The sequence below is a fragment of the Schistosoma mansoni genome, chromosome W (genome assembly GCF_000237925.1).
Source record: "Schistosoma mansoni strain Puerto Rico chromosome W, complete genome".
NCBI classification, from domain to species: Eukaryota; Metazoa; Platyhelminthes; class Trematoda; order Strigeidida; family Schistosomatidae; genus Schistosoma; species Schistosoma mansoni.
The window spans coordinates 3,654,337-3,673,772 of record NC_031502.1 but is presented as its reverse complement, the minus strand read 5'-3'; the positions used below and the strand labels follow the sequence as shown (position 1 = coordinate 3,673,772).

Below are 19,436 nucleotides of genomic sequence, written 5' to 3'. Positions count from 1 at the left end.
TATCGATTTCATACTTTGTGTTTGTTTATAGTTTTTCGATTCTCATTTGTGTTTTATCTCTGATTATTGCTAATTGGTAAACATCCGATCTCCTAACTATGGGGAAATTTTATGGAAATCTTGGGGAAATGAGAGTAGAAATTCAAGAATTTTTCCTGGTCTGTTTGTTTAAGCCTCAGCGTTATTTAAAAATTGGGTGTTTACCAATATTTCCCCATACATTCTCACACACTAGGGTAAATCAAGCAACACCTACTGACTAGGGAGAAACTACAAAACCAACATATAACTTTCGTGAAAACAAGCTTGTTAGTGTGTTTTTCACGTTAAAGTCGAAATTCCCCTAACGGTGTTTTACAAATAGAAAAAAGTTAGTCTTCAACGTAATAAACGTAATATCAAGTTTCCATGCTAATAGTAGACAAACAAATGCCTAGTGCGGGATGGAGGTTGAATGTGTTCCAGTTGAGTTTTCGGTCGTCACCATTTTGACTGGGAACTTTTAACTTATAGCTAAGCAAGTACCCATTGAGTACCTGCTCACAAAGCAGTTCTCTCACCCACATGTATGTGTATTTATTTATATTTTAGTACACAATCTCACTCAAAGCACACGTCTTTTAACCCTGAAAGTGTTCAAATAAATAGCATTTGTTAGTGCAAGCGTTGACAAAGTAGAACTACTTCAGTAACGTGAATAAACTGTGGTCGCATGTTGCTGACTTCAGATCTGGTTGTTGCTGCACCAACCAGATATTCACCATTCGTCAGGTTTTAGAACGCAAACATGCTTATCGGCGTTCGACAATGATAGTTTTTCTTGACTTGAAAGCAGCATTTGACTCTGCAGACCGAGAGGTTCTGTGACGGTGTCTGTCATTGAAAGGTATACCTCTGTAGCTGTAAATAATTCCCCAAAATCAATAGCTCATTAAGTGTTCGACATTGGATGCTGACCACGTTGTTTAAGTGGACTTGTTTAGCTGAAGGCTTTCGGTCATGCATCCGCACCAGATCACGTTTCAACACAGCGTGGGACACAGCTCCTACGTTTCATTAGCCAGCTTATAGAAAAGGTCCTCGATATATTGGTAACGAATCAAATATATCTTTCCTGCCTCTTCTCGTCTGACTTCTGATTTCTATCTGACTGGGAACGATCGAACATAGAAGGTGCTACTGGTATCCAGTTGTAAAACTAGAATATCCGTTGCATCATCATTGGTGAGCCCGACGTGATCTGGTACACCAAGTCAATATACTGTGAGTCTGTTCCATTTTGGAATATTATTATTCATTGTTATTCTTTATTTGAATTTTATATATTGTGATATACCTTTTTTCGTGAATTTTTTTTTCTCGGATATATTTTAATTAGACATTTTTCGTTATCTATATTAATATGACGGAACACTCACCCAAGGTTTTTAAGTTAAAGTCTATTCCCCCTATTTCGATTCAGTTAACGCCATTTTGGCCCGACAATATCGAGTCCTGGTTCTGCTATGCAGAAGCCGATTTTTGCATGCACGGAATCACGGACTCGCGCACACGTTTCCTCGCGGTAGTTAAGGCGTTACCGCGCGAGTTTAACAGGTACGTAACACCTAATATGTTTACTAGTGATGTTTCCGAACCTTACGAATCGCTTAAGCTATCGATTTTAAAACGAGGAGACCTAACTGATCGACAACGGTTAGACCAACTCCTTAACAATATCGACTTGCAACAGGGTTCTGCGACGGACATGTTGCTTAGAATGAGAGAAGTCATCGGCTTACGAACTTTCGATGATGGCCTATTTAGACAACTTTTCTTGTCTAAACTCCCTCAACAGGAGCAGGCAGTGCTTGTTTCATTTCAAAACAATGCCATAGATGAACTAGCTGCATCTGCCGATCGAATCTTGGAAATCACTAGATCTTCTAAGGCCGAGGTTTTTTCCGTCAAAGAAAAACCCCAATCGACCTCGACTGACATGGCCGAACTATGTCACACGCTTACACGATATCTTAGAGTTCGCAATGACCGTAGTCGGTCAAAAACCCCGCGTAGAAGTGCCTCACGTAAGCGATCTGGCTCTCGACCACGAGAGACAGACAATCCCGACTGGTGCTGGTATCATAACCAGTACGGTAAGTTTTCCAGAAACTACAGGAAACCTTGCAATTATCCGACCCCAAAATCGAGTGACACGAAAAACAGTTCGGGAAACTTCCCAGCCGGCACGCGTTAACGGCAACCGTAGCCGGCGAACACAGCCGCCTCTTATATGTCACGGATGTGACTACGAAAGTTCGCTACCTCGTCGACACTGGCGCAGAAGTTAGCGTTCTTCCAGCAAATCCCGACGACAGACTTCGCGAGTCTGTTTTAAGTTTACAGGCGGCAAACGGAAAGCCGATCGCTACTTACGGTAAAAGGTACGTCTACCTTAACGTGGGTTTACGCAAACCCATACACTGGATTTTCGTGGTTGCAGATGTCTCTATGCCAATCATTGGTATAGACCTGTTACAACACCACAATCTACTCATCGACACACGCGCACGAAGGTTAATAGACGGAAACACTAAGTTATCCGTTTGCGTAACTCCTTGTTCTGGTTGCAGGTTATCCCCAGTCACGATTAAGCACACCATAGACCCCTTGTACCAAGCAGTACTCGACAAATACCCCGGGATATGCCAATCGCAATCGAAATTACCTTGTGTAACCAGCAATGTTACACATCACATCTCGACCACAGGACCACCTGTATTTTCGAAAGCCCGAAGACTCGCTCCCGAGAAGCTTAGGTTAGCTAAAAACGAATTCGACCACATGATGGACCTAGGGATAATTCGACCATCGAATAGTCCATGGGCATCCCCATTGCACATGGTCCCTAAAAAGGACAGCAATGATTGGCGGCCAACTGGTGATTATCGGCGTCTGAATGCAAAAACCATTCCCGATCGTTACCCGCTGCCTCATATTCACGATTTGACAGCTACCTTGAAAGGTACAACTGTCTTTTCGAAAATCGACTTGGTTAAAGCTTATAACCAAATCCCGATGGCACCTGACGACATTCCTAAAACCGCCATCATCACTCCCTTCGGTCTTTACGAATTTCTACGAATGCCTTTTGGTTTAAGAAATGCGGCTCAAACCTTCCAAAGGTTTATAGACGACGTCTTCCGAGGTCTCAACTTCGTACATGCGTATGTTGATGACTGTCTAATAGCAAGTCCGGACAGAGAATCACATCTCAAGCATCTGGACATTGTTTTCGATCGACTCCAAAGGCATGGCATTACTGTCAACATTCAGAAATGCCAAATCGCAACTAACTCCTTAGACTTCTTAGGACACACTATTGATGCCCAAGGCATCCGACCCCTTAGGAGCAAAGTGGCGGCCATTCTGGATTACCCAGAACCGATCACGATCAAGCACTTACGAACTTTTAACGGACTTGTAAGTTTCTATAGACGGTTCATACCTAAATGCGCATCCCTAATGAAACCGTTAACCGATCAACTTCGTGGAAATGCGAAATCAATTAGTTTAGACGACATAGCCCGTAAAGCATTCTCCATAGTTAAGGAACACATCGCTAAAGCAACCTTGCTTGCTCATCAGGACACTCAAGCACCCATTAGTATCGCAGTAGACGCATCTGACTCAGCAATCGGAGCAGTCTTACAACAATGGGTTAACAACTCGTGGCAACCTTTAGGATTTTTCTCGAGACGGTTGTTAGACACGGAATCTAGGTACAGTACGTTCGGTAGAGAACTCCTAGCTATGTATTGTGCTGTACGGCATTTTCAACATTCCATCGAAGGAAGAGAATTCACGCTTTTTACCGATCATAAACCTCTTACCTTCTCTTTAAGTTCATCTTCAGACAAGTACTCACCGCGAGAGTCTCGACAACTCGACTACATTTCGCAGTTTACTTCAGACATACAACATATTTCTGGAGCAAACAATGTAGTCGCAGACGCCTTGTCTCGAATTAGCTCCTTGAACAGTTTCCAAGGAATCGACCTTCTTAAACTCGCTCAGCTTCAAAAAGAAGACATTGATCTTCAGCATGAGTTATCCTCGACAACTCTTAAACTAAGTATTAGGCAGATGGGAACAGGTAAGGAAACCTTACTCTGTGACACATCTACAGGTAGGGATCGTCCAATTGTACCAAAACATTATCGACGCAACGTCTTCAATACGTTGCACAATCTTTCTCATCCAGGTGCTCGTGCAACAGTCAAACTTATAGCCGAACGCTTTTGTTGGCCTGGCATGAATAAAGACGTGAGGGAGTGGGCACGCTCCTGTGTAAGCTGTCAGAAATCTAAGGTCATAAGACACAACAAATGTCCCTTAGGCTCTTTGAAAACCCCTGACGCGCGTTTCGACCACGTCCATCTAGATTTGGTAGGACCCTTACCCGACTCGAACGGATACTCATATCTCCTAACATGCGTAGACCGTTTCACTCGATGGCCAGAAGCAGTACCGATTAAGGACATTACTGCTGAAACCGTGGCCCGTGCTTTCGTCGAATGATGGGTAGCAAATTTCGGCTGCCCTTCCACAATCACTACAGACCGCGGACGCCAATTCGAATCTGGACTTTTCCGTTGTCTGACCTCACTATTAGGAATCACGCGCTTCCGGACAACCGCCTACCACCCACAAGCAAACGGGTTGGTAGAACGTTTTCATCGACAACTAAAAGCTTCATTATCAGCTTCAAACGTTTCACAGTGGACAGACGCTCTTCCACTCGTCTTGCTAGGTATCCGCAATGCAGTGAAAGCTGACATTGGATACACGGCATCTCAACTCGTTTACGGAACGACACTCCGACTCCCAGGAGAATTCGTGGATCCTTCAGCTTCTTCATTGAACAAGGATCTAAACTCTTACACGAGTAGGCTTACAAACGCTATGCGTTCAGTTAAACCTGCTCACACTCGACCTCAATCAACTGATGTTTTCGTTCAACCCGAATTACGACATAGTACATACGTCTTCGTTCGTCGAGACTCACATCGACGACCCCTCGAATCAGCATACGAAGGACCCTTCAAAGTTCTTCAACGCGAACCTAAGTACTATGTAGTCGATAAGAACGGTACGAAAGATAGCATCAGTATCGATCGACTCAAAGCTGCGTACTTAGAAGGAAACCCTAGCTACGTCGATTTTCCTTCGGTACAAGCAAACGACACAGCTACTACACTCGTAGTACCCTACACGACAACCGACACACAACTTGATACTTCGTCAACGTCGATAGAAAAACCTAAAACAACGCGTTCTGGAAGACGAGTAAGATTTCCAGAACATCTTAACGAATATTGCACGTAGGACATAAGCTTTATCTTGAATTACCCTTTCATAGTTTATTATAAAATTTTTTTTTAATATGCTCATTTTTTTTATTTATATAAAAAAAACAAAAAAACAAAACATTTTTTTGAGCGTATATATATATATATTTATATATTGAAAAAAACCAAAAGAAAACCTTTTTTCCGATCGCTTTTACGCTGTTTGTAAGTGTATCAGTTTATTTTTTTCCGCTCATCTTGTGTCCTTACGCAAGTACGAGTGTATTTTCGACATGCACTCACACGTTTTATTTTTCCTCTTTTCCAGGACGGCTGGAAAAGAACGACGAAGTTTCGCAAGGAACCGAAATTTTCATTGTACTATATTTCTTTATTGCTACGTTGTACATTTTGGTCCCATAGTTTAAGGAAAGACGACCAGACGCTGCTAAACGAAGCAAGCTATCGGAAGAGTGTTTACCAACGACAAACTTGTTGGGTTTAAACTTCTGGCTGGTCACGTCTTAGGGGCATCACTACCTCACTAGGGGGGGAGTGATCTGTAGCTGTAAATAATTCCCCAAAATCAATAGCTCATTAAGTGTTCGACATTGGATGCTGACCACGTTGTTTAAGTGGACTTGTTTAGCTGAAGGCTTTCGGTCATGCATCCGCACCAGATCACGTTTCAACACAGCGTGGGACACAGCTCCTACGTTTCATTAGCCAGCTTATAGAAAAGGTCCTCGATATATTGGTAACGAATCAAATATATCTTTCCTGCCTCTTCTCGTCTGACTTCTGATTTCTATCTGACTGGGAACGATCGAACATAGAAGGTGCTACTGGTATCCAGTTGTAAAACTAGAATATCCGTTGCATCATCACCTCAGAGGTACATAAACCTTGTAAAGGCTCTCTACTTGGACATTACCAGTCAAGTCAGAGTTTATGGCGAACTGTCATCTGATTTTGGAACGTCAAGTGGTGTCCGGCAAGACTGTCCACTATCTCCATTTTCGTTTAGTTTCATCATAGACCTACTGCTGGGAATAACGTTCTCGTCGACTGAATTTTCAGGAATTGATCTTCCAGAAGGGTCCACTTATCGACTTAGAATACGCAGATGACATTGTCCTGTTTGGTGAAGACGCTGATAAAATGCAGAGTCTTTTGGTAGCGGTGAGCAACAATGCCAGGATGTTTGGGATGCGTTTCTCCTCCTCTAAATGCAAGTTGTTACTTCAGGACTGGCCTGCGTCAACACCTGAACTGAGGATGGGGAGTGAAGTAGTCGGACGCGTCGACAACTTCACTTATCTTGGAAGTCTGATCAGCCCTAATGGGTTGTTGTCTGAAGAAATCTCTGCACGGATTCCAAAAGCGAGATAATCCGCCTATAAATTAAAGGATGAGTATACTGTGTGGCAGTTCGTTCTGTTCTAATTTATGACTGCGAAACGTGGTCATTAAGGGTAGAGGATACTCGTAAGTTACTAGTATTTGATCACAGATGTCTTAGAAATATTGCTAGCATCTCCTGGGATCACCGGGCAAATGTTTGTGCGGATTTCCCCGAAATTATACGAAATTCTGGGGAATAACCCCAGACCAATAGAAATTTGAGGGTTTTTATTATTTATTCATTTTAACACAAATATTGGTACAAGGGGAACCAAATACATACGCGCCACGCAATAATAATGAGGCTGTTAAGAGATAAAGTGTGTTTAATAAATGAACAAGAAAGAACAGAAATTGGTGTATGAGTGTGGAATAATTGAGAAACAGTTCAGTCAGCAAAAGTATAACTGGAAAGAATTCTTTCAGTTACAGAAGTTACGTTCATTTTGATGAAGTTAGCAGGATTGCCACTGGCTTCTGTTCTGAGCCACGCCTAACAACGTATCTAGTCAGTGTTGCCTCATCTTCAGAACCCCAACCGGGAGTAGTGAAGGACCAACAGAAGGCAGCCCTGTGCAGCTTTCTTTCATACCATGACACCATACCACATTGATCACCTCTCTGCTTTTTCCTACCGGTCCCAGTGTAGGCAAGTAATACATAATATGGGTTTCTCTGAGATCACATTTGTAGAACATATCTAGGCTGCTGAAGTTAGTGTTTCAAGATCGTGACACTAAATTATCATCGCTGTGCTCGAACACGATAGACGAACCTCTGCATTACTAACACAGTGTTGCCAGTGGATGTCAGCATTCCTTCGGGGACAACGATGATCAAACGGAGTTGTCTGACATCCTCAACTTGGAGAGGCTGTCTCACAAGCATAGAGCGAAACTGCTCTCACCGATGCGTCGATCTGACCTTTTACAGCCAGACTAATATCACGAAGGTGCCAGAAGTGGCCCGGATTGGCACAAGCCGCCATGGCTTTTACTACACGTGCCAAAATTTTCTTTTACAGCCTCTACAAATTTTTCCCAAAGTTGGTAAAATTTTCCCTGAGATTGGGAAATCGGGAAGTCTCTGCTCAATATGACAACCGACACTATTTTCATTTCCTTTTCAGATCCTTCTGTTGGGAGTGCGTTTTAATATTTCGTATACAACGGATCATTATTTATTGGACTTCAGAGTATGTCAAATTATCCCCCTGTTTTTATTGGTTTAAATTCATACGGCGGATCAGAAGTCCATGAGAGCGTTTATTCTCTGATTCAATTTCTTTATGAAACGCATCAGGAATTCGATCTTGAAGGTTGTTCAACAGAAACCTACATATTACCCAAAGACGAATTAACGCTAATTCAGCTTGTCTTACGTGATTTGGACAAAGATAAAGTTTGTACATTTTGCCTTAAACCTTTATGCCTACAGTACCCTATAAAACAAGAAGACATATCGCGTTTTTGGTATAGAATGTGTCGTTATCGTCTTTATCGGCATCGAATTCTTGTAGACGATAATGAATACGTGTTTTGTACTAAGGTTGAAGAATACCTGAAGGTTAATAATTTAGTTGACCGGATTTTAATTGCTCGTCGCTTGTTGGAGGAATTCTTTGAAAATTCCGCACTGAAAACTAAGTTATTCTACTATCATTATATTGTTCAGTCGAACAAATTAGATTGGTTTGAGGTAATCAGTTGATTGATGATTGCTATAAAATTCAATCAAACAGCATCTAATGGTTGAAATTATGGCAGATTTTAATGTACCACACCTATGTTTTCCATGTCTTTCAACTACTGACAGCAAATTCTATTGTCTTTGGCGATGTGAAATTGATTTCAGCACTCGATACAAGGCAAGTCATCTTTTTATACTTATTTTACTTATCTAGGAATGTGTCTTACTTGAAACTCTTCTCAGTTATCTTGGGCTTGCAGTTAACATTAAGGATTCTTTACGTTTTTTAAGAATATTTAACTTACCTTACCGAGGATTGAATGAACAAAGTTTTACATCTCTTCGGAAATTAGCTCGACAAGATAATCTATCAGTTACTCAAGTTAGTCCATTTGCACTTATACTATATAATTCTAGTGAATTATATTTTTCTTAATTTATCGCAATTAGTGGAAATGAACGTTTTTGAATGATAACCTACGGTTATATTTTTGTAATTTTTTCTTAATGTTTCAGGTTATATGAGTAGAATCCGGTCAGTCGTTGACATTGTGGAATTTGCACAGATGTGTCCGTTCTATACTTAAGTAGTTTCATAATCGCTTTTCAACAACTTGATTTGATTGTATTAACAACTGTCTTCTATCTCATTATTATATTTTGCATTAGATTACTGCAACAACTAATATTCCCGTTGTTTTAGGTAGCTATCTCATTTGTTGGTCGCATGAGGTTAGGGGACTCCAGCTACGCTCCCGAATGTGATCATCCGCTTCGTCGATGGTCTTCAGGTTTGATTCATCTGGTGGATTCCATCAATAAGTGTCACGACGTATTATCTGGGGTTGCTGATGATAGTTTGTTGGCATCAGGCACTGCTAATTCACTAATGACCGTTGATGATGCTGTGAAATCTGTATGCCAATGTATTCATGTTTCATGTAGTATTTTGCGGAAACCTGGTGTAATTGATGGAAGTATGCATGAAAAAATGAAGACAACTATAAATTTTTCGGAAATCCCTGATGTCTGCGATAGTCTTATCAAACGTATTTATCAGTTGTCTTCCACAAATATTATTTCAAACATGTGCTGTGATACACCCGATAGAGTGAGTTTCGATCTTGAGTTTTTTGTTCGAAAGTTTTTAAAATGTGTACTATTTTATTGGATGTGTTTTCGAGTTATGTCCATTCATGTGTTGATATTTCAAATAATAATTCTAAATAAGTGTACAAAAAAATACAAGGGAGCTGGAGTTAATATACATAAATGATTGTGATATCCAATTTCTACCTAGTCAAATTGGGTTATTTCAAACATTTGCCTTCTCTTGGTTAGGGTTAGTGTCTAAGTTAGTCATCTTATGTTTGATGTTACAAAAGACAAATCAGTCATTTTGACTTGAAGAAGTTATACCCGAAGGAGACTTAACTATGTACTTCAAGAAGGACCATGATAACATCATGACAGTCGTACAAAGGCATTTTAGAGGACTTTGTGAATCAATGAATACGAAAGTTTTCACAGTCTTGATAAGAACATGCAATTACATTTGAAATGTAATCTTTCAGTTAATGAAGAACAGTGTAAATGACTCAGAAAAAACCTTTTTAGTATAGAATGAAACTATGATAGTTAGCAATTTATAAAATCATAGATTTCGTATGCATGTATGTGTATTCAACTGATGGTCTATTTACGATCTTGAAAATTATAAATATCTCATGAAATATAAAATATCTTTTACAGCTAATGATTATCAGTTTAGCTAGTTAAACTGTGTTTCGTTGGAAATTTTAGCAAGCCAAACCTAAAAATAACTAAATATTTAGTACGGAGATTAGTAAGTTCAAATTTTCATGAAATAGTTTCTAAAAAGTGGCACATATGACCAGTCATTTCTCTGGCATTTGACATCTTTAATGTTTGAGTTTATGCTAAGAATGTGGGACAGTTTCATGGTGGTTTGCAACACTTGACTTGTCATATTTACATTGGTAGTTCAAATCTCGTCCCGTCAACTAGATTGTGGAGTATCCAGATATTACATTCAGCCCTAAAATGGGGTGTCTGAAAGCCGAATATGCAAATTTGTACTTGATAAGTAAGTTACATTAAAATGTTTAAATAATTGACATTTCGGAAAATTTTAAGCTCTAATACTTTGCGATCATATATGTAAGAACAATTTAAAAATTCAAAGTAAAGGATAACTAATTTGAGTTATTTAGCCGAGTTTATGTTTGACCAACAGATGACTGAGTGAAGTTTCTGTTGCTGAGAATCACAGGGTTTTTCTTGTCCTCCCTGATAATTTACCCTCCCTGTGCTTTATTGGTATTGCAAATAAAACCGATGTGTATTTTAATCCCTACTTCTTAAGTTGTTTATGACTGACTGACCATTTGTAGCGGCATTACTACACCTTAGAATTCCATGGTGATCTATGTTTCCGAAATAGAACGGTGGCCCAGTGGTTAAGACATTCGACCGTCAATCACTAAGTCTCTTGTTAGCATCCCGTCCCACCTGGACAGCAAGGTAGTATCACTAGCCCTCAGACTTAAAGTGTGACTCGAAGTCAAGTACATAAATTTGCATCTGGTAAGTGAGTTAATAGTAATAATATTTCTGAATAGTTTATTCCATATAACTCAACAGTATAGTCTTATTTGTTTCCCCTCCAACTGTGTATACTTCGTTTGCAATTTAAATGTCAATTTTTCTTATTTTCTATCCTGTGTACCAGCCCTTACATGCAGGAGGAACTGTACGAGGCAGAGGAGCCTTCAAACTCATACGTGTATTACTTGTAACTGAATCTGAAAGACTGAAAATCGCTTCGACCAAATATTCCAATTCACTTCTAACAACAACTAGTCCATATTCCTTTAACGATTGTTCGAATACACCCCAGAATCATTTGACAAAGTCTAATACACCGACTACCGATGGTCGTACATGCAAACTACTTCAAATGTTTATGTCTCCATCTACACCAATCGTAAAAAAGTTATCACCATTTATCTGTGATCATATTTCTCCACAAATTCAAATGAATGATGAGAATAAATTTCCTTCAATAGTATGTTCTGGTTTAAGTAAATGATGCATATGTATATTTTTCTTCACCTGCTCGATGTTTAAAAAATGCTTTTCAACGTTACTGCCTAATGTAATAGCATCGTGAAGTTATTATTGTTTCTGTCTGTAACTTCTTAACACCTAACGTCTCAATATACTGCATGCAATATTTAATCGCTTAGAGTAGTAGCCACATTCCAATTTGATTAATGAAATTCGACCAGCACTCAAAGGTTAGACAAACATAACTTTGACTCACTGTTCAGTGACCAATCATTTGTAAATATCTTAGTCTTACAGGAGGTTAGTTGCGACCCGAATAGCTTAGCGGTAATGTCTCATACTGCAAAGTTAAGTGACACTTGTTTGAATCCTATGTAGACCATCAGTTTACTTTGCTAACGATTGTTAGCTGGCACAAAAACTAAGTTAAGCACGGTTTTCTGTCGACTATCTCTAATCATCTAACACTTCGAATAAAGGATATATATATATATATATATATATATATATATTCATGAGTCTAAATCCACTTGATTGCATTGTCTCTTGTAGCTTATGAAAACAAACAGAATGCTCTAACCGTTACCTAATTCAACACATTCGTTTTTATCCTATTATGTCCCCTCGTAACTAACCGCATCTTCATTTTTACTAATCAGTGATTGGTACAGCAACTACTGTAATGATTTACGTAAAATATGTCCTAGTCAGAAAAACCAATGTTTTTAAATGGGACTACTTGTTGAAAACTAACTCCATATTTACTGTCTATTTTAAGGCTAATGTAAATGGTGTTACCAAGTATGAAGATTTCTGTAGAAAAAACTGTCATCAGCATTCTCAACCGGTATAGCTTAGGGGTTGTATACGTAATTAAAAATTGCTGAACTGAGGCATCATCCAAGGATCAAATTGAAGTCTCTTCATGACTATTGATTGACGAAAGTGAAAGGAGGAAAACAAATGTCCGGCGCATAGACCTCGTTGGTGGATACAGATAGCCACCTAAGAGAGTTGCGAAACCCTAACTCCCAAATAAATGGTATTCACTGGCTGAAGGACTTAACCTATACTAGTCGCAGGCTACCATGAAACTGCATTGAAACACCATACATGCAAACCTCCATAGCCAGTTTAACACCATTCTGTTGTATCAAAAATGAAATAGATTAGCATATGGCGCTGTAGTGTTTGCATTGTACAGCGAGAAATTTATTCTCTGGTACCTTCATCTTCGTGTACAGCTTCCTATTCTGAGTGGTCCATCATCAATTCTCAACGTATTTATGATGTATAGCCCATAATTAGTATGCAACAATTTTTTCATTGTCTTCAGAATACCACTGATAACAAAGGGTTACATATCCCTTTATTCTTCCTGATTTGTTTCTTTACGTTGGTTAACTACTGAAATTTTGATTGGAGTACTCTCGGTTGTGTGAAAAGTGACTATGTTTGTAATATGTATATACAATATTGTTTCAATATATCGAAAAAAATTGCCTCATGATAAGTTTTCTCATCGTTATCGAGTTATTTACTACGTACTTTTGTAGCCTAAACGAACTGTCATGTCTCATTATCAATCTAACCTAGAATGGGTTAGTGGTCATTGTTCCCCATTAGTTAGTTATGCTTACTCCATTAATGAAACCAGTTCATTACCATGTTGGCAAGTTGTCAATGAGGATTCGCGATCCAATATATCATTCATTAAGTAAGTGTGTTAAATTATTACTAATATATTCATATTGTTAATACCGAATGTGCTTAAAATCAATCAATTATGAGTGGCGTAAAACCTGGCACCGGTCCAAGTTGCAACATCACATCAGTACAACGAGATGAAATTAGCAAGGCAATTGGCATAGTAGAAGTAGTAATAATATCAGTGGTGGGAAGAAGACTAGACATATACAAAATGATACAAGAAAAATGTTTTGGAAAAATATGAAATATGAGATTATTTTAAAGTTTATGATGTAAAGAAAGACAAAAGGTTAATGAATGTGTACCGCTGCAGCTGATTCTGAGTCATATCATTCAACGTTTCTAATCATGGGTTACGGTAATCGTGTGGACCTCAGTCAGGTTATCCGCACCTATCAACACTGCTCAATCTAACGGTCATTGACTTCATGGATTGATGTTGCGTCTTAGTTTGGTTTCCCTTAGTTTTCTTCCAACTTACTCCTAGATTAGGGCGCTAATGTAGGCAATAGTTAAGGATACATATTACATGTCCCAACCACTTCAGTCAATGAAGTTTTACTACCTCACCAACCAATATCTGTCTTTACCTAGTGTTCTGCCTTTCTCAGTTCTTACGATATTTCATGTCTTGGTTGCATTTATGACTTGTATTGCAAATAAAACAGCATCTCCTACTGGAAATATCAAAAAACAAGCGGTTCAAGTAATATATTTTAAGAATCGAACCAATGTTTCTTCGAAATATTTGCGTAATCTTATGTTTGTTCCGATTATTCCATTTAAGTTCGTTAGACACGAAAGTAAAATATTTAAAAGGTATGCCCAACGTACTGTAGTTGCTATAATTCAATTTTGATTAGTTAAAAAACAATCTCCACTATTTTCAACCTTATAAAAACCTTATTGCATCATCTGGTACAAAATAAAACAAAGAGAGAAAGCAAAAATGTTCAACAATTCATGTTTAGTGGAAAATTTAGCCTTCTTTTCAAAATATATCAGTGATTTTCAAACATACACTGCTTCAATGTTCACTACTGTAGTTGTGAACAATTTCAATTCCACTTTTAAATCTTATATATTGTCACAAATTCTGACTTGAACCTGCTCCTCAGTCAGTCAGTCACAACGCAGAACTTCGTACGTACGTACATCAGTTCGAGTTGCCATACCACATTAGCACAGAGATACAATTGCCTATTAAAATCCCATAGTGTTAGATGTAGTAAGAGTATAAGCATTAGCGTGAAAAATTAGGGTTTGAAGATGTTATTGAAGAAGTATAATCCAGTGAAATAAATTTGGAAGGAGAAAAAGGATAGGGACATGAAGAATTCAGAACACTAGAATTTAGTAGAACATAAAGAGTGGATGCACCTTCGCCATTGCAAACGATTTTGAGCCATGTCATTCAAGGTCTCTAACCATCGGTTGCTATCATCTCGCGAATCCCGACCAGGTAGCCTACACCTACTAACATGGCTCAGTTCAATTGTCAGTGACTTCATGGATTTGTGCCACGTTTTAATCTGGCTGCCCCTAGCTTTCTCCCAACCTACTCCTACACCATGAAACACTGTACGTCGGGGCAGTCGGCGGTTGGGCATACGTAACACATGTCCCAGCTATCTCAACTGATGAAGTTTCACTACTTCATCAATCGATTTGCCATCCTTACCTAGTACCCGTATATATATATATATATATATATATATATATATATATATATATGCTTTTCCCATATTTATTGACTACTCGTGTGTTTGTGAGGTTGCGAATTGATTTTTCCGAATTATATTTCCGACTTTTTTACACCAATTTAGAAGCAACTATTCTGAACATGGAACTCCAACTAAATTGTCTAGTCTGAAAAATAAAAGGTCAAGAACTTTATTTACAGAAGACAATGGCAAAATTAGTGGTAAGGATTTAGACAGTATTGTCTTATGTTCACTTGTCAATAGGCTTATCGGTACTCTCACCATCATCATTGCCGCAACAATAACAACAAACTATTTTCCTATCCTTGTGTTTATGTTTGCTTTTCGCTATTTTTTGTAGTCTGTTTCGTCTTCTGATTCTCCTAAGAGTTGAATCTGGCTGATGTAAAACGAGTGTGTCCAGTGATATAACCCTTGTGATTGTAAAGGCTTTCTATAATATCTTGGGCTTGTTTCTGTCTCAAATCTTCATCTTCCTGTATACGTGGATATTTTAGGCGTGACATGAATGTTTGCAAATGTTAGATCAGAATTTATGAAGAATACATAAGATACTTGATTACCAATATCATCATTTGAATGAAATGCAACATAACTTTTAAACTCAGTAACTCTATTATTAAGTTGAATAGTTTATTGGATTAGACCAAAAAAGGTATATTTCATCTGAAATACTTGGTTGACCGAGTTTTTCTAGGGAGTTTGTACAATATACATGATGTTGTAACTAATCGAAACTTCTTAATATGATCATCAGCATTTTAGAACATATACGTACGATAGAAATTGAGCTAATTTCTAGGACTTGTTTGTTGCATCATCTAACTATGGATAAGATGTACTAAGTGTTTGGAAAAACTTGTGGAATATCTGTGTGTGCTGTGAATCAGATAATTGATCAACGACCGACAATATTGATCCGCCCCACTTAAAGGCAAAGTTGGGACCCAAGGAAATCCTAGATAAAACTCAAAACATTGACCATGATGCTGAAATTATTGAGTAGTCAGATCCAGTACCTAGTGATCAAACTTATCTTTCATTCCTTGAATACAGTATATCTAGTAATCTATTTGGTTCAGACCATATACCTCCGGTGGGGGTTGCTTCAACTGCAAATCTTCGCAATTTTTGAATTCTTCTAATATAAATGAATCCAATATTGCGGTATCAGTGATCATGTGAACGCATCTTACAAGTCTTTCAAATTCTCTTTAAAATGTTTAATACATCCTATCCATGGTCTGGTGGTTCAATAAACAAATCCTATGTACTCTATCTAAAAGTTGTTTCAATTTCTATCACGCGTACATATTTTGGATGCTAACGATCACGTAAGGAAGTTTCGACTGAATACTGCATCTTACATGTGTCTCACAAACTTCTAGGAAACTTAATCAAACAAATATCTCTTCTACAAATGCTCTATTCATAATGTTTGCTTGTTGTTTGTATGATGCAGTCGCTTTTAATGCCCAGTTAGTTGTACCAGCTTTTATGCATATTAAGTAAAAAACTACTGTAATAAACTTTGAACCTTACTAACTTACGCCTGTTACTTCCAATGGAGCATAGGCCGCCGACCAGCATTCTCCAACCCACTCTGTCCTGGGCCCTCTTTTCTAGTTCTATCCAGTTTTTGTTCATTCTTCTCATGTCTGTCTCTATTTCTCAGCGTAATGTGTTGTTTGGTCTTCCTCTTCTCCTTTGACCTTCAGGATTCCATGTGAGGGCTTGTCTTGTGACACAATTAGGTGATTTCCTCAAGATGTGCCCAATCCACTTCCAGCGCTTCTTCCTGATTTCTTCCTCCGCTGGAATCTGGTTTGTTGTCTCCCACAGTAACTTGTTGCTGATAGTGTCTGGCCGTCGGATCCGAAGTATCTTGCGTAGACAGCTGTTAATAAACACTTGTATCTTCTGGATAATGGCTTTCGTAGTTCTCCACGTCTCCGCCCCATACAGTAGAACTGTCTTCACATTTGTATTGAAAATTCTAACCTTGGTGTTGGTTGACAATTGTTTTGAGCTCCAGATGTTTTTCAGTTGTAGGTATGCTGCTCTTGCTTTGCTGATCCGCGCCCTCACATCTGCATCTGATCCACCGTGTTCATCAATGATGCTGCCCAGATATGTAAAGGTTTCCACATCCTACAAAGCTTCTCCGTCAAGTGTAATTCGATTGGTGCATCTTGTATTGTATCGGAGAGTCTTGCTTTTCCCTTTGTTTATATTGAGACCTACTGCTGCTGAGGCTGCTGCTACACTGGTTGTTTTCTCCTGCATTTGTTGTTGCGTTTGTGATAGAAGAGCCAGATCATCCGCGAAGTCTACGGGATGGGGTCGCTAACCTCATGCCCAACCCTCCTCCTTTACCCGGGCTTGGGATCTTCAGTAGCCTCCGGAGGAGCTACAGGCGGAGTTAAACTTTGAACCTATTAAAGCTAAATGATATATATACCTTGATAAATTTGGATAATGCGAGAAAAAACAAGATATGCAGAATAACATAAATTCATTATACATGGACGGGGGAATACTTAAGTTATAATACTTTTCGGCCTGTTCGTTACAAACACTTTAGTTTAAAGCCCATTTAATAGAAGGTTGTGTTCAACCGATAAAGTACAGAAAGAAATAGTATAGAAAATTGGATGTCTGAAGAAATCTCTTATGAAGTATAGGAAGTTCCAAACAAACAATTGTTAACAAGAAATCTATCTTCATCTTTGATTCAAATGAGAATGGATTTCAGGTAGATTTGATAGTATTAAACCAGAGCTAAAAAAAACTTTACTTCGGTCCTAGTATTTTCAATATAGGACAGCTTTTCCTTAAATCAGTCAAAAATCGGTCAATGCCCTTCTAAGGTCATCTTTAAAATTTGCATGTGTTTGGGAAGGACTATGATTAAAAAGGTATCTACAAGGTTTTCCGAAAATGTTCCGCTCAAGTTGTTTGAAAGAAGGTAGAGTATCCACCAGTGTTATTATTAGACATTTATTGGATAGATGACAAAGTGTGGCGATTATAAAGACTTTAAATAATTAACAACCAGTGAACACTATTTTTACTACGCTTTCCAGAGGCTACTGCCATCAAGCACTTTAAACCTGACCTTTGTATACAGAAAGCTCTTGTGGTATACCTCTCATAACCATGTTAAGATAGTTATATTATTTTTACATTCGTCAATTACATTATCTGTTTATTATACTTTATGACTTAAAATAAAACTATTTCCACCGGCATTCACTTACGATGTTAATTTATATTGTATGTCAACTAAGTGCCTTAATTACCACTTATTTGTCAAAAATGTTTTATTGATTGTCATCATTTACAACTCCCCTCCCTTTTTACAAAACTTTGTCCTCAACATACGAAGTCTTAATCGATCTAATCTATTATGTTAAATATGTCTCTTGTTTCTCATGTCATTTCAAACTAAACTTCATTGATTACGTACAGTATATAGACATTTTTAACAGTAATATTAATAACGTAAATTAAGGTTGTATTAGGAGCTAATAAAAAGCCGTAAAATATAATGAATTTCGTGTTCTTACTATCGCTTTATTTAAATAAATAATTCAATAAATTGATGTTTTTAGATTGTACTTCAGTAGAGAGTCTTTCTATTTTTTTTCTAGTTGAGACTAGTTAAATTATAAATATGCTCCAAAATGAATGTATCATATTCGTAATATACCATTTGAATGTAACTTGACTTGTTTTTCATTTAGTGAAATATTTCTGTCATTTTCTTTTTTTCCAATATTTTAAATCCCATGTTTATTTAACAAACAATTCATTGGATGAAATGCATCATGGATATACATACTTTTTTAATTCTTAGGCGTTGGTAGTGTACGCCCTGACTTACTCATTAGTAGAAGTAGTAAACGAGAATCACAAGAAGTGACTAGGTATGAAAGAAGATCACAACAAACTATTCAACATTCCAATCATAGAAAGAGTCAATTGAAAAAGATTTCATCTGTTAACAACGATAGACAACAACGTTCTTTACTGGAATTTTTTAAAATATAGTAATTAAATTAAATTTATGCCTGAAATATTTTTTCTTAACAATGAGTAGTAATTGTCAGAACTGACTACCATAACAGTTTGTCAACTTTCTGTTTTATAGTTATATTTTCTTTTTGGTACTTATCTCATGTTATTTGTGTTGTGTATACTTTGTATTATATTCACTTCAATCTTTTATAGCAACATTTATACGTGTATTTTACTGAGCTTATTTTATTGTTTCTAAATGTTTTTGCATAAATGTCTAAATGTCTTATTCTTCGTTCTTTTTTTGTAAAAGACAATTGAAAATTTACTGGTTTGATGATTTTGAAATGAAGAGATAATCTGATATGAGAATTTAAACTGAACTAAATGGATTATGTATTGAGTACTGAGTGTGGAGTGGGTTACATAAAATGGTTTTGTTACTCAGTAAACATGTGGTTAAAGTAGG

The 19,436-nt window shown here is 37.8% G+C and overlaps 1 protein-coding gene across 2 annotated transcripts; it reads left to right on the top strand.

The window, feature by feature from the left end:
• Positions 1–7,557: 7,557 nt before the first annotated feature.
• Positions 7,558–19,255, top strand: Smp_169580.1 (hypothetical protein; the record flags this gene model as incomplete). 2 transcript variants are annotated; one of them, XM_018799949.1, is made up of 9 exons in its annotated part: positions 7,558–8,135; positions 8,172–8,432; positions 8,476–8,508; positions 8,638–8,805; positions 9,127–9,534; positions 11,176–11,511; positions 13,070–13,230; positions 15,050–15,147; positions 18,807–19,255. In XM_018799949.1, the coding sequence occupies 9 exons, from the start codon at positions 7,932–7,934 to the stop codon at positions 18,998–19,000; spliced, it is 1,863 nt and encodes a 620-aa protein (XP_018653811.1). In that variant the 3' UTR covers positions 19,001–19,255. The 2 variants fall into 2 exon arrangements, with proteins under 2 accessions (XP_018653811.1, XP_018653812.1); XM_018799950.1 differs by lacking the exons at positions 13,070–13,230; positions 15,050–15,147; positions 18,807–19,255 and having other exon boundaries at positions 7,932–8,135; positions 11,176–11,556.
• Between the last annotated feature and the right edge of the window lie 181 nt (positions 19,256–19,436).